Source organism: Artemia sp. Qi Xiang Cuo, chromosome 12 (assembly GCF_049724085.1).
Source record: "Artemia sp. Qi Xiang Cuo chromosome 12, ASM4972408v1, whole genome shotgun sequence".
Lineage (NCBI taxonomy): Eukaryota > Metazoa > Arthropoda > Branchiopoda > Anostraca > Artemiidae > Artemia > Artemia sp. Qi Xiang Cuo.
Window position 1 is genome coordinate 20655387 of NC_142805.1, and position 22717 is coordinate 20678103.

The 22717-nt window shown below is 35.4% G+C and overlaps 1 protein-coding gene across 5 annotated transcripts in view; it reads right to left on the reverse strand.

Annotated features, from left to right (window-relative positions):
* Positions 1 to 660: 660 nt before the first annotated feature.
* Positions 661 to 22717, reverse strand: part of TfAP-2 (transcription factor AP-2) — a 193631-nt gene continuing 171574 nt past the window's right edge. For 2 of the 5 annotated variants that reach the window (XM_089097488.1, XM_089097486.1), the window contains exons 8-10: positions 12158 to 12305; positions 2297 to 2468; positions 662 to 1007 (exon numbers count right to left, since the gene is read on the reverse strand). In XM_089097488.1, coding sequence (XP_088953614.1) covers positions 912 to 1007; positions 2297 to 2468; positions 12158 to 12305 — 416 coding nt within the window. In that variant the 3' untranslated portion in view covers positions 662 to 911. Of the gene's footprint in view, positions 1008 to 2296; positions 2469 to 12157; positions 12306 to 22717 lie in introns of all 5 variants that reach the window. The other 3 variants (XM_089097490.1, XM_089097489.1, XM_089097487.1) reach the window with 3 other exon arrangements.

The following is a 22717-nucleotide window of genomic DNA, read 5'->3' on the forward strand; positions in this document are numbered from 1 at the left end:
AAACATTCTAACCTGACCCCTCCTCCCGAAATAAAATCGTTCTTTATAACCCACTCACGACCCCGTCGCCCTTATTTGAAATTTTTTTTAAAAGCAAATTCCGAAAAAAGATTTTCCAAAGCTTTTTGAAATTGTTTAAAATATTCGGAATATGTTCTCTAATTAATCTATTTGACTTGAGTGACAAACGTTATCTGACGTGACTAGCCCTTTAAAGAAAAGAAAAAAAAACAGACCAAATTTTAATCTCATAATTCCAGCATTGCGAACATTTAACAGTTATTGACGCAATTAAGCACTCCCCTTAAAATAAACCTATTATCTACAATTACCCTCAGTTTTTTTTTCGAACCTAAATGTTGCGGTAAATATTTACCAAATCACATTATTGACTTATGAATAAAGTGAATATACCACTCGATGCCTTTTTTTAGGCTCTTTCCAAATATAATAATCATTTTTGTTGGAAATGAATTTCACCCCACCCCTATATACCAATTCAGGGTGTATAATTTGCACATTAGGGGGTGGGGGTGAAGTTTAAACTTACTTCCATTTACATCAGAAATAAAATTTGCCACCCACCCCCCTAATTAGCAAAAATATACCCTGAATTGGTATATAGCCTAGGGATGGGGGTAAAATTAATTTTCAACAAAAATGATTATTATATTTGGAAAGAGCATAAAAAAGGCATCGAGTGGTATATTCACTTTATTCATAAGTCAATAATATGATTTGGTAAATATTTACCAATGTTGCATCGCAACAATTTGCTTATACAAGGAAATACGACAAAAATATGCAGTTTTAAATGTCTTTTAAGTCGTATATGGCAACAATAATGAAGCACCATTGTGGAGTCCAAGTTTAATCACACTTTCGATTTTTAAGCTACTTTGCGCTTTTTTTCACTTTTTGTCACCTTCTTTCTGCTTCCCTTCCATTGACACTTGGCCCATTGGATATACCTTGTCTAAATATTTTAATGATTCATTCAGGAAATTCTGAAAGAAAAAGATACAATTAGCAATGAAATAAACAATCACCCTTATTGGAAGGCAGAGGGTGATTTCAATATATCCTGGCATAGGGCCGTAGAAAACGTCACGGATCTCGAGGGTGGACTTTTAAGGGTATTTTACCAAAAACTACTTAAGAAACAGCTAACCCACTCTGATCTTATAGCATTAGAAAAAAAAATACGCATCGCGTACCATAGACCTTGATATGCGAATCGAAAAGAGTAGGGATATTTGGTTCCACGTAGACAGCGTTTTTACCTTCTGAGATTCTAAATTCACGTCAAATTGTCAGAAAAAGAAAGGTATTGTCCTCCCATCCCCTGCCTCAAAAAGCAGAACTTAATTAATAATGAATGGTTAAACTATAAGGGCCGTGCTGAACCCTCTCCTCCACTCCTTCCGCCAGTTCATCCTTGAGTTACATGTAAATTCCAAAACCCTGGATTTTTAAGACAGATTACAACTTTTCTTACGACGATATCTTACCCAAAGAAAACTTGTTCTAAGATAATAATGCAGCATAATGCCAAAACAAACTGTAGAGTGGAACTTGTCGTCAGCGACATCACAAAAGATACTATGTAGATGTCATTATTATATTCCACACATCGGCCAATGTATTTCAAAAATAAACATTTTATTCTGCCTACGGAAACCTATAAATAGCTGGCTTCCTTAATTCAAAACGCGTTATATGACAGTTTTTATGACGCATACTATTAGCAGAAACACGCTTGATCGATTGATCGAGTCCACATTCCTCTATCTTATTAGAGTGTAAAGATAATTAGCTCTTTCAGTTCTTATTTTCCAATTGGGTTAGATGTTTTTTCAAAAATACAAAAAAGTTACGGTTTTTGAAATTTTGACATTATAATGTCTTAGAATGAATCTTTATTTTTGTTTGGCTTTTTTTAGGGTTTATGTGTGAAATATACAATTTGACGACACGCCGGCAGCAGTAACTTATATAGAAAGGACAAGTTACTCATTTAATTAAATTCACTAATTCCAGATCTATCCATTTTCTAAGTTAGAATTCTGATATTACTCATTATTTCTATTAGGGAAATTAACTTGCTCTTAAAAAATGCAAATTTTCCTTTTTAACGAAACTGAAGCTTCTTTTTTTTTAACTCAGATTTGTAACTTGTACGAGAAACCTATTGATAAGCTTATCATTCCAATTTAACGCCTTGTTTTCAGCTATTGGAATAAATAAAAAAAAATAGAAAGGAATCTTTTCTTATCCAATCGTGTCTTTATTTTACCTGTATAGCAGTTAAGGCAGCGACGATGGCCGGGCTTCCAAATCCATGTGTAATCAAAGAAAAGTGTGTCAAATGGCGCTGTATATTCTGCTCAAGAATGATCTGAGGCCTGGTATTGCACAAAGGGGATCGGTCCTGATTCAGAAGGTCCATCAGCTCCTTTGTTATTTGCCTAAAATTAAGAAAAAGAATATTAAGAAGAGGCGTGCGTCAAAACCCAAAAATAGTAATTTTGGTGATTTTTTTAAGGTGAATCTAGGAAAGGAAAAGTCAAAGGAAATTATTGAATTGAGGCCAAACAGTTTACCACTTGGGGGAAAAATTTAAGCATTAGGCAAAATCAGGATGGCCCTTAATTTTGGTCTATGTAAGGAGATATTGGTGAGACTGTGGGTCATGTGATGGTTGAATGCGAAGAATTGACTGAGTTGCGAAAGGAAGTGTACAGAATATTGGTTTGATGAAAGATGGCTGCCGAGTTTAGTGAGGGATGAGAATCTTGTAAGCTTTGAAAGGTCAGGACGATTTCTCAGGCTGACAATGGAGAGAAATAGGTTTTGCAATTTGTATAATGTTTTTGTTTGTGTAGTGTGATTTAGCTGGAATTACATTTTTCAGTTTTTATTGCCAACACCTAGGGCTTTTGAGCATTGAAAGTTATCATTATTATTATTATTGGGAATTTAAGAACATCTAAAATATAAGAGGAGCACGCGCCTGAATGGCCCGGAGAACCAAGGTATCCCTCTCTCTGCTCTTACCTGGGGGATTTCCATCTTTTCAGAAACAAAGCAAATTTAATAAGTTGAAGAAAGTCACCAAAAAATCCGATAAGGGGATGCAAAACAAAATTTCAAATGAACTAGTTACCAATTTCCGCTAAATTAAATTTGTTTTTCTGGTCAAAAGCTCATAGTTGATGATGATATTACGAGGATTTACACACTTTGCCATAAACGTACACGGCACTGAACCTGCCTTTGGAACCCGTGAGTCTAAATCTAATTCAACGGTACTCGATTAGCAAGCTGTCAAAATGACATTGGATTCACCCTCTTTCAAATGAAGCTTATTAAAAAAAAAAAAAAATCAACTCCTACAGCTGCTGAACAACAAGTCTTTTTCGATAACTTGATGAGTTTTAAGAAAACTCATTTCCTAATTCGCATTAGGAAAACTTTGAAAAAGAGGCGAAATTAAAAAAATGTTTTTTATTTTAAAGGAATCAAAGGAGCAAACTGTTTAGATCTGGAGTCTCATATATAAAAAAAAAATATATTGCTATAGTTTATTAGCAGAAAGTCCTAATTAGCTGGATTTCAGCTTCTTTGAAGCCGAAACATAATTCATTTTTCGGCTTAAAATTTCATTTTTTTTTTTTTCAAAAAAGTTTTTTTTTTCATACCTCGTATTAAAATGAAGTAAAATATTTTTATTTCATTTTATTAAAGGTTTCAGATCTAAACGGAATTCTAAATATTAAATATTTTGACGTCTGTGAAATTAAAGAATCTATTTTGTTTATTTCTTTTGTTTGCAAAATATTACCCGCATCTCAGCTGATATGGAATAGATGGCGTTTAAATTTAAAAATGATATCCTACCAATGCAACCCTTAAAGGCCTTTTGGCTAATATTAAATTGCGATATTCATTCTTATCAGCTTATCGTTCAATTACGCATTGCAAAAAATCCATCCGGATTTAGCAATCCGTGCGGAAATTTCGTCCGTTTTCGTGCTTGAAAAACTCCCATGCTTTCCGCAACGATTTGGTCAAATCAGGACGGATTTTTGGCAAGGTTTTTTAAATGAATAAAACCACGACTATGGATCATCAAAATCTTCATGATCTTACAAGATTGGTTCAAGGCTACCCCAACTTGTATGATATTGATCACCTAAGCTATAAGAAAATAAAAAAATGGTGTCTTTTGGCTCGCTATTGCTCAACAGCTTTCGTGGCGCTTTCAGGGCCATCGTTCGAAAGGATACTGACGGATTTACGCAATGTGCAAATGAACCATAATATCCAATATGGTCTCTACATGGGGTCCACAATAATAAATTGAGTTTGGAAACCTTAGGGAGGCTAGAACTTGCTCTGCTCTCTCCACACTATAGCCGGTATTACAGCAATGCCAGAATCGGCCCAACTCTTCGGCTCCAAGTGGAAACACTACCTAGTGTTTGCAAGCTGTCAAAACAGACAGTGATTCCAAGTGGAAACACGGGTTCAACGTCAGCGGCGCGACAGCACATTCGTGCGTTTTAGTATACATGACAGCAACTGCAGTGTATAACGCCTTGATTGCTACCACTTTAAATGAAGTTTTTTCTGAGTACTACGGTCGTTACTATCAAATTATACAGGACAAAATTGAGTGTCTAGAAAAGCGCGCAGAAGGGCAGCTAAAAGTGCCTCTCTCAGCCCTCTCCTCCTCCGGATTCTCTTTACCCCTATCATAAAATCGTCTAAAAGCTCTGGAAATTTGTGAAGATACTAAACTGCATTAAAGCTGAAATACTAGTCCCTTTAAACTTTTGCATATACAAACGCAAAGGGGGAGGATGTCCTTTAGGCCAGTAATTCCGCCTGAAATTTTGAATTTCTCATTTTCCATGTAATTGTTTTTGTTTTTTTTTAATTTGCACCGCAACCCACTCCAGAAATATTCTCCTAGCTACGCGTCTCCTTAGAGCAGAGTAATCAGGCATCCCTTTAAATATTTTCTGATCTGATCCTGAAAACCTATGGACTATGTGGGCCTATGGACGTGTCTCTTTCCGTCCTTATTTATCACTTGCCTATAATGATATATTAATGAGACGAAAATGACAATATGAAATTATCCAGGCAACCCTGAAAATCAAATTTGATCTTACAAATTCAGTTAATTTAATTCTCAAAAATTATTGTTTATAACCACTTCCGCTCAGGTTCACATATGATAAAGGAAGTAGGTAGTTTTGATGTTTTCACATGCAGAGTGCACTGCAAGAAATTTTGTCTGACCTCTTGACCTTGCAATGGGTCTCTGTGGTTAAATGTCTTTTGATCGGGAAGAAACACTGGATTGTCTGAGAATCAATCCATAGGACATTGATCAGTTCACAAAAAAACACCTTTTATTTTCATGTCTTGGCTAATCAGCTAAATCTTCAGTATTTTACAAATAGATGCGATTAGGGAATTTAAGGGTGAAAACACTCTTAAACCCTTAAATTCTGGCTGAAGAAGCCAGAAGTTACCTTCTGGCTTCTTCTTCTACCTATTAGTTACCTTCTGGCTTCTTGCTTTTGTTCTTGCAAACAAATTGCCATGCTGGCTGGAGGAGGTCTTAAAGGACGCTGGAAATGTGTTCAAGTAGAAGCAAGCCCCATTTGGACCAAAGGAAAAATAGGCCGTTCCTGCAAGGCCGTATCCGTGGGGGATACGGCCTTCCCAAAAAAAATGCTTGTCCGACTCGTAAAAACGTAACAAAAATGAACATAAAACAAGTTTTGTGTGCGTTTTTTGAAGCTTTTTGTACCTCTCCCCTCTCCCCCCAAACAAAAATCCTGGATACGGCCCGTCGTTCCTGAATAGTGTGGGAAGAAATCGTAAGAAAGGATTTGAATGAAATTTGAATTTCATGGGAGGGGCTATAGCATGAAACTTTGAATAGACTGGGGGTAAAGGAGCGTAGACATCCGTGTTGGCCTCAGACGGCTTGATGCTGCAGTAAGTTGTTAGTAGTAGTGGAAAACCTGCGAAACCAATTCCAGGAGAAGGGCTCATGTTTTTCGGAACACAGAAAAATTGTGTAATTTTGTGCATTTTTGGTAAAAATAAAGGAAGGGGAGGGGCAAATGTTTGATCCGACCCCCTCTGCAGACATCCAGTCGGTCATTTATACCGACTTTATAGGCCCAGTTTTTCTTTTTTCTGTGAACTTTCGTTAATCTTACTAATTTCTTTCTCCTATTTGAGAGTACATGCAAACAAACTCTTAAATTTGCCGGGGTCCGAAAAATATAGTTTATACCTTATAACAAAATACAAAATGTTTAAGTTGTATTTGTAAAAAAAAAAATAATGTGTATCTCAACTATAAAATGTTAATATAGAAGAATCAATTGGCCGATTAAAAAAGGTGACTTGACAATTCCACGGTTCCTTTAAGCAAGACAGAGAAAAGGAACTCTTAAAGCATTGATGACGTGACAATATCTTTGTTACAAAAGAAGCTATAAATTCTTAGAATTTTTTACAATTCTAATTTAAAACTGACTAAAAAGGCTTAAATGGGGGAATATTGCAAATCATGATCTTTAAAGATAATAAAGCAATAACAAAATAAAAAAGTAGCTTCCCAGATTACAAAGCTGAGGGGTGGCCTTAAGACTGGAGCTTAGGATCTGCTAGGACATAAGATGAAAGCCAATAGCCCCGAGAATATAAATGTACCCCTGACTTAGTGTTTCAAATTATTGGGCTTGAAAATACGCTGCTTTAACAAGTCCCTCTCCCCATTCATTTCTTTGTGCGTGCTCATGGCAGCCCAGCCAACAAGCTGCAATAGTTCTCCAGCATTAGTATGATTCGGTTAAACGACTTTCAAGATTGAGATAGATCCGTTTGATACTTTTCATAGCTGTCGCTGTTTTTTTTTTTTTTTTTTTTTGCTTTTTTCAGAAAATATATTTTTTTTCGTTGGAATACGGCCAAAATTTTAAGTTGCGTAAGTTTGTCTTTAATCCAAGATTTCCAAATTTCTCTGTATTTTAGTAACTAGAAAAATCTGGATATGAGATACTGGAGATTTTAGGGGGAAAACTTAATTTTGGCAAAACCAGACATTTGCACCTGAAACTTCAGATGACCTGAACTTCAGGAACATTGTGTAGAATACCGTTTTGGCGTGTTGTATGTGAAACATTAGAAATTATACGAACATTCCAAATAATCTTGAGATTTCAGAAAGAGGCTCGGACAGCTCACCACCTCCTTCTTTTAACAACTTAGTTAGAGTCTACGTATGACGCACATGCGCACAACAAAGGGTAAAACACTACAGGAAAAGTTAACCATACAATTGGTTCTGAAAAATTTCTGATCATCTGAGAACCAGGCACACATCCAGACATTTATTTCAGCAAATTGTATGATAAGTATTAGAACTCAAATGTGCCCTCTTATACAATCTTAAGGTTTTGAAGGGAGGGGGGGGGGCAAACGAGTAGCCCTCACCTCCGGTACGTACATGTTTTCCATATTTTTTAGTTTGGTTAGCGTGTGAGCATAGCACAAAAAACACACACAATTGAAAAAACAGAACAAATTCTCACGGAAGAAATACTGCAAACGACAGAGTTTTATGACTATTTTTATTGAGTAATTACTTGAAACATAATTTACCAAAGAGCTTCAATTATCAAGTTGATAATTGTAATTTAGAACTACTTTTTACAAGCATTTAACGTTCGACAAGATTAATATTCTGCACATTTACAGAACGCTTCAATTTTTCATGAGTTTCAAACGTAGCCTTAACGGAGACTTTATAGCATTCATTATAATCTTAAAAGGAAAACTAAGCAGATGGTTGTTAATACAATTTTTTTTACTACTTTTTTTTCCTTTCCCACTCCACTTCACTCATGTTGGGTTCTTAAATAGACTTTTTCTTTTAATTTCAAAGTCTCGACCATACCAAATAATAGCCTAAAAAACTATTTGAACGAAAAAGATCATTAGGCTTTAAATTAGTAGTACTTAAGCAGTAACTTCACGGGCCTTGTATATCACTTGAAGTTCAATTTTATAAAAATACGCATTTCGTTTTGGCAGTGGCTATAAAGGGCATCTAGAGTGGATTGATCCCCCATACCACCAAGATATTAAGTAGCCCCAGTTCATCGGTGCGTACTTACAAGGGGGTCGTCATACCCCTGCCTAATCCGAAAATATGCTAATAGTTCCGATTTTATTTCCTTACATTATCCATAAAATTAGACTATTTTGTTACCTGTTAATTTTTAAAGTTGTACCCCCCCCCCCAAACAGATTATTGTGTACTTGGCCGGCCAGATCTTAGACAACTTTTAACCTAAAATATTTTTAAAAATCTTAGACTAATTAGAATTGTCTTTCCATCAAATATGTAGCCTATATACACAACTCACTGATTGCTAGAAGGAGGAAACACAAAGGAAAGAACTCTTGAAAAATAACCGGGAATGTTACACCATCATCTAGAACCGTCTATCTGGAGGATTAATTAAACAACAAAAATTATAATTTTCTTTTCCTTTAATGGCTACACTAATTCAAAAGGTGTTATATGATATTTTTGACAAACTGAGATTTATAACCATCCTATAAACAAGAAAAGCTTGATCGATTGATTGAATTTGTTTCTCAATATCCTATTTGACTCTTAAATAAATCGGTGTTTTAATTGGTACTGTCGCATAATGTGGCTCTGCTATATACTAACGAGAGACGAAACCCGCCAGACGGGTTATTTGCAAGAGACCGCTATAAAGAAATGTAATGCAAAGCGTGGTTTTCATTGCGTTTACGATATTTAAACTGTTGTTTTTCGGAGTTTAGGGGGGAAGGTACCTAGGTTAGGTTACGTATTTAATATATGCTATGCTTTACCCCCCACCCCCTAATGTGCAAATATATAGCCCAAATTTGTTTCTAAAATATTATATATTCATCCTCTTTTATTTCATTAGTATTAACCAAACTTGACTTCTTTAGCAGTGCCCGCATTATGCAACAGTCCCTTTTAATCTTAAGTCTCTCATTCTCAAGCACAGAATTAGTTGGAATTTGGAGGTTTTGATGTACACATTCTCTTTTTTTTATCATAAACGCAAAATAAATCAGATCCTTGCACAAACAACTATTCGTTACAACAGCATAATAGCAATAGCATAATAAATATAATATTATTTATTATATGATAAAATATTAACTTAAAAATAAATGTAAATCATAAATACACAATAATAAGATTTAAATAAACCTAGTGAAAAAGAATGATTCATTTGTGATGTTATAAGTGAATAAGATTATAGGTTCCACTTTTGGCACACATTTTACAAATATATGTGGATAGTTTATATGGTATCAAACGGTTCGTGGTAACGAAGTGTAAGTGAGGAGCGACCCGGCTCAATAGTAACCGAAACTCTAAAAAACGAAACTTAAAAGAATTAGATTCTTATGCTGATTTCAAATATATAAGTTTCATCAAGTTTAGTCTTACCCATCAAAAGTTACAAGCCTGATAAATTTTTCCTAATTTTCGAAAAAAAAAGGAAGAAACACCCGCTAGAGGTCATATAATCTTAATAAAAATCACACCATCAGATTCAGCGTATCAGATAACCTTACTGTAGTGGTTTCAAGCTCCAGTTTATTTTATGTTTTTATTTGTTTTAGGGATGATCGTATTGACCCAGTCCAGTGGTCCTAGAATATCGTAAGATGGCTCATTCAAACGGAAATTAAAAGTTCTAGTGCCCTTTTTAAGTAACCAAAACCATTGGAGGGCAACTAGGCCCCCTCCAACGTTCATTTTCCCCCAAAGTCACCCGATCAAAATTTTGAGATAACTATTTTGTTCAGCATAGTCGAAAAATGTAATAACTATGTGTTTGAGTATGACTTAATCCCTCACAGTCTCCGGGGGAAGGGCTGCAAGTTATGAACCTTGCCTATAGTTTACATATAGTATTGGTTATTGGGAAGTATATAGACGTTTTCAGGGGGGATTTTTTCCTGGCAAGGGGGGTCGGGGGTTACGCGGGAGGATGTTTTCATTGAGGAATTTTTCATGGGGGAAGGGAATTTTCCATGAAGGGCATACCGGATTTCCCAGCCTTATTTAAAAACGATCAGAAATTAAATATAAAAAAAAAACAGTTTTCAGCTTTTTGGCGCAACATTAAAACTTAAAACGAACAGAGATTATTACGTATATGAGGGGGTTCACCCCCTCGTCAAAACCTTACCTTTTAGGCTAAATTTCTTTTAATACTCTCAAAGGAGCTATTTATTCTAATTAAACGGCTTTTGTGATTAAGGGGTCATTCTTAAAGAATTAGAACAACATTCGAACTTCGGCGTAAAGAGCGAGGTATTGATGAGGGGGCGAACCCCTTCATATACGTAAAAATTTCTGTTCGTTTTGAGTTTTAATGTTGCTCTTTACTTTCAGTTTAAAAAAACTTGTTTTTTATTTAATGATATTAAAAATAATAATGACAATAAAATATAATAAAATAAAATAACAATCAAATAATAATGTCACCAAACATTAAAAAAAACTCGTGTCAGCTTTTATGCTCTCCTGCAAAACTTATGTTGCGTAACATACCTTCTTATGAATTACCATAACCGTAAATACCCAAAAATGTTTAAAAAGAGAACCTGGAGTTAAGCCCTCAATCATGTTTAAGCTCTCATTTCAAGCACTAACTTGGAGGATTCGTTTTCAGTTTAGTTTGAGGCCCTGAAGAGCAAAAAATTTCACTCAACACTGACTGAATTGAGGAATATCCAAGAAAACTATTAATTATGTCTTTGCTTCTCATTGTGGGGAGAGGGAAGCTCCTGAAGATTGGTCAGGCATGTGTCGAAAGAAGAAAATTAAAACGTCCCGTCGCTGGACGGCCGCGACGTCCAGCGTCGTTGATTTTGAATTGTGTATTTTGCAGTAGGTTGCATCAAGACATGGCTAATTGTAGAAAGTAAAAGCCAAGACAAATAGTCCAAGTAATTGAGTGGCAAATGTACTCTGTATCAATGCTTGGCAATTATGGCAACCTTAAAAAAATTACTAATCTTGTTAAGGTTAAATAAGTAATAGAAAAAAAAACAAGAAAACTATAAAATTAGAAAATAACATCATATAGATGTCATGAATCTTTGATCTTTAAAATGAGGTCAATATTTAACCATGCCCTTTAGTCTTTCTTGGCTGACATTTGGTGTTTAGAACAACTACTTTTAATTGCTAGGTAGTTTCTTATTTGCATATTTTTACGATTTTCAAAACTATTAGAAGGGTCAACAAAAGTAATTAGAAAAGGGCTTTTTCCTGTGGTTCACTGTAACCTAAGGCTAAGTTCGGGTAGAGGACGGTAAATTTTGTTAAGCGAAAACGACCAAACGACATTGCTGTGTGAATTCCGACTACTAGGTCTGATTGAAAGCGAAATTCCTAAGTCTTGCTAGAGAGTATGTCGAATATAAAACTTCTTTATGATTAGGGAAGTGAAATGGGGGGGGGGGGGGCCTCTGGACGCGCCCATCTGATCCTGAATTTTCCCGAATATCTGGGCATGTCCTATTAAGATTACCAAATAATGTTTATTATTATTATTATTGTTGAGCCCTAATATCAACATATTTTTTTGGCTAGCGGAGTGAAATTTGACCCCCGTCTGAACCGAGCTTAATATTATATATCGCACGAAAAAACTCTCACAATTTACAGTTTCGACCCGCAATAGAAGCAGACGAACTATTCACTCCCTCCAATACATTTTTTTCTGGTGACGTGGATCCGGCAGACGAAACATATTTCTCCTCATGTATGAAACCAGCTTAATATTATATATTGCATGGAAAAAAAATCATCTAAAAAAGTACCTAAATTTTTGCAAGTTCATAACTTGTTTACAACTTCGATCCGTAAATGAAGCTAACCAAATATTCATTCTCGTCAAGACAATTTTTCCAGTGGAAATGCGAAATTTGGCTGAAGAATTAAAACAACGATTTCCTTTCTTAACCCAGCTTAAGGGTAAATATCAAACGAAAAAACAAATTGAGCAAAACCAAAAAAAAAAAAACTTACTTTGTTGCTAGGATTAAATCTTTGCGTCTATAAGTATCAGCTGGATCATTTTGTTGATGTTGTCTACACAAATATTCTGCAACATGTCGAGATGGAAATTCGGTTTCGCAAACATACCCAAAATCTCTTGCAAGATGAATAGCTTCGCCTAAAAAAGGAGAAGTGTGACAATAATATACAACACAACATTCTAGCAACAACACAAAATATAACTGGAGAATTTTCTGTCGAGATTCACTGCATCAGCAAAATCTAGTTGAGAATCCAGTCACAATTGATAATCTGGATTTGAAAATTGGCGTTCCAGCGACTATCTGGATTAACGAAGATTTTATTTTAGCGACAGTTAGATTCATGTTAACTATTCAATTAGTACTTTTTAAAGATTTGCACCACCACCACCACCCCCCCCCCCCCGTTCGTACATCGAAAAGAAGAAGGTCAATATAGTCGTGTAAGGGTCGACGTTCTTTAAAAGCATTAATAGAATTTATATTCTATAATAACCTTTAACTGCTGAAATAGCTGTTGACATTGAGCTTTTGACATAGAAATGTGTTCGTCTTTTCTAAAAGTTTAAATAAAACCCTACCTTGTAGAAACAATTGTTCGCCAATAGCAATCAAATTACGCCGGAAATATTTTTTTGGGAAAATCTTTTCCCCCAAAATAGTATTTAGTTGCAACGTCCTATGAGTTTACCACGTATTTATACCCCTTACTTCACTTGTAATAACTCAATCCAATTCAGCACTTGTTTCTTCTTCATATTCAGTGGCATTAATTATAAATACCACTTGCACAGGAGAGAAAGTAGTAGCAGAATTAATCTCCCCCTCTAAAATTATCTAAAGACAAGCTATTGGAAAATCTTGAAAACAAACGCTAAAAAAGAATGCTTAAAAATTGAAAACTAGTTTTTTAAGTGTCCAGTCTCCCCCCTCCTCCCCAAGTAGTATCTATTCCCCACTCCCTATAAGTTTGGTGCGCATTTATACTCAACTTCGTATCCAGGATTTTTGTTCAAGGGTTTTTTTGGGGTGGGGGGTTAAAAACCTTAAAAACAGATAAAAAAATACTATCGTGCATTTTTGTTACGTTTTTGAGAGTCAGAAAGAGATTTCAGGGGGGGCTAAAACCCCCTAACCCCACCCTCCTGGATACAGCCTTGTTTATACCCAGTATTACATATGTAATAGCTCATAATAAGTTGGTATTTGTTTCTTTTTCGTATTTAGACAGGCTCTAATTATACAAGAACATAACTACATTTTTATGATTGATTCGCCGTCAGGAGAAAAAGATTACCCGACAGAGGCCGACGAAATTTTTTCCCATCTTTTAGTAGATCGCGAACTGCGCTAAATTAGCTCTAAAAAAGCTTTACACCTTTGGGTAGCAAGTAATTGGTAATATATGCAGGCTTAATTGTCATTGTAATTACTTTTCCTTAAAAAATATGAAAACTGATAGGCCTACTAAAAAACTGTCGGCTATACTAAAAGTCACTACTCCATTTCTGACGCCACTTTTGCCTTAGGTTGTCACGTGTGCGTTTTTTTGTAGTATCCAAGGCTTTTTATCACAACTTTTAATTTAATGGAACATAGTTCAGAAACTGGGAAGATATATTTATAACATTAATTTTACTAATTATTAATTAACAAAAAAGCTATTAAAATATTAGTGTTGATGTTTTGTTAATACATATTGATGTTATTGCTTTTCAAATTTATCCTTTGTAATGGAGGCTATTGATGTATTTTTAGTTCCTTACAGGTTGTTGATAATTTGTTTCATTATTTTCATGACTTACCCTATTTTTATAAAATTCTGCTCAACAGAAAAGCAGTTCATCTTCAATAAATATTCTGGCATTTATCGTATTCAGGTAACTATGGACATTGGTTGTTTGACGGAGAGATAGACGTGGTCTCGGGATGAGGTCTTTTAAGCTGAATTTCTTGTTAAGCACGAACTGTTAGACCTTTTTTTTAGCCTATTGCAAAGTTTTATTAACAATATTTGTTGTATGATTCATTAGACAATTAGGGTTTTCTGTCAGAAAAAGAAGTTTAAATCATATTTTATCTTCAAACACGCTGAAAAGTACAAAACATTTTTTTTTTTACAGCTGTAATTTTTTAAAATTTAAAAATAAAAGCTCGGGGCAGTCAAAATTCAAGGACAACTCTATGATGTGACCGTCCTTACTCTTAGTTTTAGTGAAACTAGTGGGGAAATCGGAGGGCCAGTATGCGGACCAATTGCAGGGGAGCAATGTGAACACACCCGAATAATATATAAACCCTTGCATGGATAAAAAAAAAACCCACTGAAGTTATGTAATACCATACCAGGTTCAAAAAGCTGTCCAAAGGGATAATCGGTTTCATTTTTTCGTTGTTTTTTTTGCGTAGACACATTAAGAAAAATAGGAGAACAAGACTTCAAAGCAACCGAAGGGAAATAATAAAAAAGTTATAATGATTTCCAGCCCTTTTGTTTATAAAAAATCCTTTTGTTTAAGTTACTTTAAAAAGATTTTTTCGACAGTGGCGTGGGGTAATATCAACCATTGCATGGATTGTAAAGAAAAAACTTTATTGCATTTGTTTGAAAGGTTACCAAGACGATGCAGATATTAAAAGAGATAATCTATTTATTTTTATATTTTTTTAGACAAACCAAGAAAACAAAGAGGACCAAAATACCTTTTTTTAGGCATTTTCATTGGAAAATGTCCTTTTTATTTTCTTTGAAAAAATTGAAGAAAAAAAAGACCCTTAAGATTTTGAAAAGTCCATTTTGCCCCCCCCCCCCGACATTTCCGTGAATTGACGCCACTGACGACAGAAAAATAATTTGGAGATTAGAGGTACCGAACGTTTACGTTTTTAAAAGAGGTTTTTAAAGGTACCAACTCTTTTATGAATTAAATTTTTTTTAAATCCTTTTTGAAGTTACTTTCAGAGGATACAAAGTTTTGGACAGTGGCGTGTGGTAAAAAGAGCGATATGCGGTAAGCGAAGGCGGTCATTACGGTTCCGGATTGCTTCCTGCTATTTGCGGTAAAGGTAGTCAACTTTTGTTAGTTGACCGAGCAGAAAAACACGTTCAATGACCCATAAAAAAAAAGATTTTTTCATACACCGCAGACAAGTAGTAACACTCGACAATCTCGTGGTATTTCAAGATTTGGAACATTTCTTTAAATAAGTAAAAGGGCAGGAATTCAGAAATAAATCACTGTTGTTCGTATTAGCTAAAATACTTAATGTGGTTTTGCTGTCTATATATCGGGTTTAAAGCTATATGTGTAATTGCCTTCCATCGATCAGAGATCATAAGTTGATGATGTTAACTTTGTGGCATCCTAAGGCCGTGAATCTCGGGGCCACATTTTTTTTTACAACAAGTTTTGGCACCATCAATCACGATGATATACCGCTAGTCTTGGCGACTGTATTTTATTTAACTCCTCACTAAGGAGTTTGAAGATGGCTATCAGGCCCAAATGTAGATCTATAACTACCTTTTATCAATCGGGGATCTGAAGTTGATGATGATCATGGTTCTTTCAAACTACGACGTAAAATCGTTCGCACTACCATAACTTAATACATCCTGTTATGCAAACTTAAGGAGAAAATTTTGTCATTGCGCAGGGAGTAGCCTACTACGTGGCCATGAGCTATACTTATAAGACGATGATATTTACTGTCGAGGAATTCCAATATCCAGAATTTGGTAAAACATAGGAATACGCTGACAAAATGGCGTAAAGATTCAGTGGTAGATCCAAGGGGCGCGTGCCCCCTAACATACTCTAAAGTAGTGTAATTTACTGAATTAACGCCAATTTGCGTTAATTAACTTGCTCCTAATGCAAGTTTATTGGATTAGCCTATTTTGCCCCCCCCTCCCAAAAAAATCTGGATCCGCCCATGCTAAGATTAACATTTCCTCCTTCTCCTCCTGCTTCCCCCTCTCCCTCTCTCAATCTATCTCTTGTTGTCAAACGCCTAGTTAGAGTGTAAAAGAGGCTTTCAGTGAGGTGTACACAATTTAAAGCCGTCAGCAAGACGTTGACAGTAGGGCTAAAGAAAAAAAAATCAGTTCAAATTTCCTATTCTCTTCCCCTTGTGATTCCTGGCATAAATAATACGATCTTATTAAAATAATCATTATTACTAAAATTTGCTAAAACCCAACTTTTAATTTGGTTATGAAAATCTAATAGCTCCAACAACCTTAAACACGATAAATACTTCGGCCACTGGATTTTTTTTTCGAATGTTTGAAAAGCCTATGATTTTTTCAAAGGAGTATTCTCTTGTATTATTTTAAGAACATCTACCCTTAAACCATTAAAAGTACCCCCCCCCCCCTCCTTAGGACAATTTTTAGGTACAACCTAAACATAAACATTAACTTTCACAACCGAAGAACAAAACCGTTGTTCATCTTCAGATACAAAAAGTCACCTATATCAAGTACGAAAAGTCATTTTGGGCCATCATTTAAATAAAATATGAAGATTATCCTATTAAATATAACCATTTAAAGAGAATTAACTATATCACGCCATTTTCTCATTCCGTTTTGTTGATCCCAGACTAGTCCGTAACAGCTTCGAATTGTACTTAATTACCGCCATAAAGAAAATAGCATCAGGTGGGCATGTAATATCCGGTGGCCCATAGTTGCTAAATTAGACAGGACCTGTGACCTTTAATGTCGTTTAACATTCACGGCGAACGCAGCTTAATCTATCCAGCTGTGTAAATCTTCGCGCTTCTGGTATACAAGCTCTGCTTTTTCTTCTTTAATTTAACATAGAGAAAACAATAATGATATGACCAAATCAGGTTCATGGCTGGGTCTCAGGAATTGGTTAGAGGAAGGGGGGGGGGTATCCAGGGGGTTTTAACCCCCACCTAAAATTTATTTCCGACATTTCTTTCGATAAAACATAAAAAAATTCACATATACAAATTTGTAATGTGTTTTTTAAAGTTTTTGTACCCCCCCCCCCCCCGAAAAGTACCCTATCTACGGCCCTAATGACATACTGTCTATAGTGTGTAAAAAATAAAATCTCAAATAAAAACTCTTTTACACTACATAAACATCCAGTAACCGTTCAAAGTACCAAGGACAGCGACAACGAATTCTGAGTTGATTAAGCGGACCCTTAAACAGCCATATATTTTGTAAACTAGGAAAATTGGTACTTATTTAGAATCCGATAAACAAGCGAGAAGAACCGCATATAGAATGTCAAAGATACTATTGAAACAGGTTTCCGCTGTCTAGTGAGCTATTGCTCAATCTGTGAAAAATATTTAAACTTTAGTTTTTTGGGGTTATAGGGGCCAAAAAAAGTACCTAGGTTAGTTTAGGTTACGTATTTAATATATGCTATGCTTTACCCCCACCCCCCTATTGTGAAAATATATAGCCCAAATTTGCTCGTAAACTATTATATTTTTATCATACTTTGTTTTATCTCATTAGGATTAACGAACTTCACTTCTCGCGTGCTCATCGGATTCAATTAATGGGTGTAAGGATTTTTAAGATCTTTTAATGAAGACAAAAAATTAGTTTTTCAGTATTTAGAAGAGAGGGCGATTTTTTCTCAATAGAAAATACCCAAGAACATCCGAAATCTACGGTTTTTAGAGATTTTATTTTTTTTTTTCCAGAAACATAGGAAGTCCTAATTATCTTGAATACCAAATAAAATATAGGATTAGGTAATACACAAATCGGTCGGGCAGATGTCATTAAATAGGCTTGTTATAAAACGTCTTTGACAAAAAGTGTCACATAAAGCCTTTTGAATTACCGTTGCGGAAGTCGCATCAATAAATCACAATTAGGACAAAAGTCAATAACCAAAAAATATGATCTTACAAAGAGCAAAACCCATTTATTAGATACATAAAATACCGTTATCATTTCACACATGTAATTTTTACGTCAACTACTGACGTCATAATAAAAAAATTCTATACTTTTAAATGACCTCAAATTATGTTCTGTTAGATACTCCCATGGATTTTTCATCATGATGGTCAGGCATGTTCAATTTATTAAATTATAAGGCATAAATATATTTTCTCATTTTACGATTCAGTGGAAAGCGTTTTAGGAAATGAACAACAGCTTCATCTATTTAAAAAAAATAACTTTAATTTGCCTTATCATCCCAGTTTGACAAAAAAGTGGTAATCATCAAATAGCACAGTTTCTGTTGACAGTTATAAAGTGCAGATTTCTGTATAATTTAAGACACCGTCAAAGTATAAAAATGTCCATTAAATTTTCCAGGAGAAATTTCACTGACAAAAATACTGACAATATAATCTGTCCAAAAAGCAAAAAAGATATGACTGTCTTCATCATGTGCCAAAAGTGTGCTTTAATTCCATTGGTTAATTTGTTTGACGTCAATCATAAATATTTCTTTTTAGCTAGTTACATTATTCCGTAATCGCATGTCAAAAAGGGAAGCCAAACATCCCCTACCTGTTATGTTTACCTGTTGCTGTTGTGTCAAATTTTAAGTCAGTAAAAAGAACGCAAAACCTGATTGATTCTTTTGTATGAAATTATAAGCCAATAAAAACAACGAAAGGCTTTTCAGCTATAGCATTTGTTTCAAACAGTTCGTGGTAACTGTAAGTAAGGAGCAACCTGGCTCAATAGTAACCGAAACTCTAAAAAACGGAACTTTGATACCTTTAGATACACCAAAAGAATCAAATTTTTATGCTGATTTCAAATATACGAGTTTCATCAAGGCTTAATTTAGTCTTACCCATCAAAAGCTACGCTTCTCAGAAAATTTGCTTTATTTTCGAAAGAAGGGAGAAACACCCCCTGGAAGTCATAGAACCTTAATAAAAATTACACCACCAGATTCAGCGTATCAGAGAAACCTACTGTAGAGGTTTCAAGCTTCTATCTGCAAAAATGTGGAATTTTGTATTTTTTTGACAGAAGAAACATCACGGATGCGTGTTTTTTTGTTGTTTTTTTTTCCAGGGGTGATCGTATCGACCCAGTGGTCCTAGAATATCGCGGGATGGCTCATTCGAACATAAATTAAAAGTTCTAGTGCCCTTTTTAGGCGACCAAAAAATAGAGGGTAACTAGGCCCCCTCCCACGCTCATTTTTTCCCAAAGTCACCCGATCAAAATTTTGAGATAGTCATTTTGTTCAGCATGGTCCAAAAATATAATAACGATGTCTTTGAGGATGACTTAGTCCCCCAAAGTCCCCGGGGGAAGGTGAATTCTAAATATATTCTATTCCATTCCAAAACCAAAACAGGATGATACGCACAAAATCTGTAACTCCTTTATTCATATCTCAAGGAATTTTCAAAGGTCGTACGTTTCAATATTCCAGAATAAAAATATTCTAGGGATATAAATATTCTAGCGATATCCATTCGTGTATGTAGGGGAGGGTACCTCCGGTCCATTCTTGGTACACAAAACCTTTGGATTTTCACGATCCGTCTTATAAACTCATATAGTTCACCCATTTTTGCCTTTTTAAGCCCCCCCCCCCCCACCAACAAAAAATTTCTCTCGCACGTGCCTGGTGATATCAAACCACTTCCTTCACAAAGATCTGCCTGTAACCTAACAAAAGCACAGGTTAAGGATGCCGGTGCCACCCTACACTCTAAGATAAAATGGCACATCTGGGAAAAATAACTAAAAAGTGACACATGTCGCGGTGATGATACAGATTTACTTGATTACTAGTAATCATATAGTCCATATACAAAGCCAGTTATTAGACACTTTTTATTAGCATAAGATTTAAGAACATAATATCAGTTTAAAAGCATAGAGTATATGATATGTGGAACAGATGGCCTATACTTCAGATGCAATCCTGATAAGGCAACTTGTTGAATAAATATATCTTAAATCTTTATATCTGACGAGTATCAGGGCAATTTATCAAATCGTTTTATACCAACATATTGAATTACCGCCACTAATCAAAGGTAATTTGGACGTAGCTATGCAGAAACCATCCAACCCCCAAAAGGGAACAATACTTCTTCTACGAACAATATTCTGTTTTTTTTAAGAAAGAAAAAAATCCGCTATCTATTCTATTAACAGTGGCGCCAATAGCACGAGCAGGGGATGGAAAATTTTCCTACCTGGATTTTGAAAAATACCCCCTTTGTGTTTTAATTTTAATTAAATAAAAAAAACAAGTTCTTTTTAACTGAAAGTAAGGAACGACGTTAAAACTTAAAACGAAAAGAAATTATTCCGTATATGAAAGGGGCTGTCCCCTCCTCAACGCCTCGATCTTTACGCTAAAGTTTTTTATTGTTTAAAAAAATATATTTGTGAGAAAGTCAAACTTAAGCGTAAAGAGCGAGGCGTTGAGGAGGAAGCAGCCCCTTTCATATATGGAATAATTTCTGTTCGTTTTAAGTTTTAACGTCGTTCCTTACTTTCAGTTAAAAAAAACTTGTTTTTTTATATTTAATTTTTGAAAGTTTTTGAATTAATGCAGGTTTTGATATTGGCTCACCGTACATGAATAATTAAAACAAAATTTGCATATTAATTTTACTTTTATTTGGTTAAATGGCTTTCTCGAAACTTGTTTAATTTTATTTACGAACGTTTTTATTAGTAATAAATATACGTAACTTACGAAAAAAATTACGTAACGAACTTCTATATTCGTAGATTTTTAATACGTATATTAGGGGGTTCATCCCCTAGTCAATACCTTGCTCTTTAAGCTAAGGTTCGAATTTTGTTCCAATTCTTTAAAAATGACCCCTAATCACAAAGGTCATTAATCAGAATAAATAGCTCTTATGAAAATACTAAAAAATGTTTGGCTTAAAGAGCGAGGTATTGACTAGGGGGCGAACCCAATCATATAAGTAATATTTTCTGTTCGTTTTAAGTTTTGATGTTGCTCCTTACTTTCAGTTGATTTTTTTTTAATGTCTGATCGTTTTTTTTTAATAATGCTGGGAAATACGGCGCACCCTTCATAGCGATGTCCCTTCCCCCCTGACACCTTCCTTCATGAAAAGATCCTCCCATATAACCCCTGATCCCCCCCTCCACCTACCAGAAAAAATCCCCCCTGAAAACGTCTGTATACTTCCCAATAACCAATACTATATGTTAACATTGGGTAAAGCTCATAACTTTCAGCCCTCCCCCCCCGGGGACTTCAGCGGATTAAGTCATCCTAAAAGACATATTTATCATATTTTCGACCATGCTGAACAAAATGGCTATCTCAAAATTTTGATCGGGTGACTTTGGGAAAAAATGAGCGTGGGAGGGGACCTAGTTGCCCTCAATTTTTTTGGTCACTTAAAAAGGGCACTAGAACTTTGGATTTCCGTTCGAATGAGCCCTCCCACGATATTCTAGGACCACTGGGTCGATACGATCACCCCTGGGAAGAAAAACAAATAAACACGCATCCGTGATCTTTCTTGCAGCCCTTCCCCTGGGAACTGTGGGGGATTAAGTCATCCTAAAAGACTTATTTATTAGATTTTCGACTATGCTGAACAAAATGGCTATCTCAAAATTTTAATTGGGTGGCTTTGAGAAAAAATGAGCGTGGGGGGGGGGTCCTAGTTGCCCTCCATTTTTTCACTTAAAAAGGGCGCTAGAACTTTTAATTTCCGTTCCAATGAGCCCTCCTACGATATTTTAGGACCACTGGGTCAATACGATTACCCCTGGGGAGAAGAAAAAAGAAAGAAAAAATAAACACGCATCCGTGATCTTTCGTCTGGCAAAAAATGGAAAATTCCACATTTTTGTAGATAGGAGCTTGAAAACTCTACAGTAGGGTTCTCTGATACGCTGAATGTGATGGTGTGATTTTCATTAAGGTTCTATAACTTTTAGGGGGCCTTTCCCCTTTTTTCGAATATCAGCCAAATTTTACCTGGGAACTGTGGAATTCCGGAAAAATCCGGCACCCCCTTCATAGAAATGTTCCTTACCCCAAAAAAACATCCTCCACGGAAAGATTATCCCGAGTAGCCCCCTCCTCCAGCCCCCCCCCTCCAGGAAAAAATTCTTCCTGAAAATGTCTGTATACTTCCCAATAACCAATACAATATGTAAGCAATGGACAAAGTTCATAACTTGCAGCCCTTCCCCTGAAAACTGTGGGGAATTAAGTCATCCTAAAGCCATAAATCCTAAAAGCCATATTTATTAGATTTTCGACTATGCTGAACAAAATGGCTATCTCAAAATTTTAATTGGGTGACTTTGAGAAAAAATGAGCGTGGGAGGGGGCCTAGTTTCCCTCCATTTTTTTTTTTGGTCACTTAAAAAGGGCACTAGAACTTTTAATTTCCGTTCCAATGAGCCCTAGGTGCTTGAAACCTCTACAGTAGGGTTCTCTTATACGCTGAATATGATGGTGTGATTTTCATTAAGGTTTTATAACTTTTAGGGGGTCTTTCCCCCTTTTTTCTAAAATCAGACAAATTTTCTCAGGTACGTATCTTTTGATTA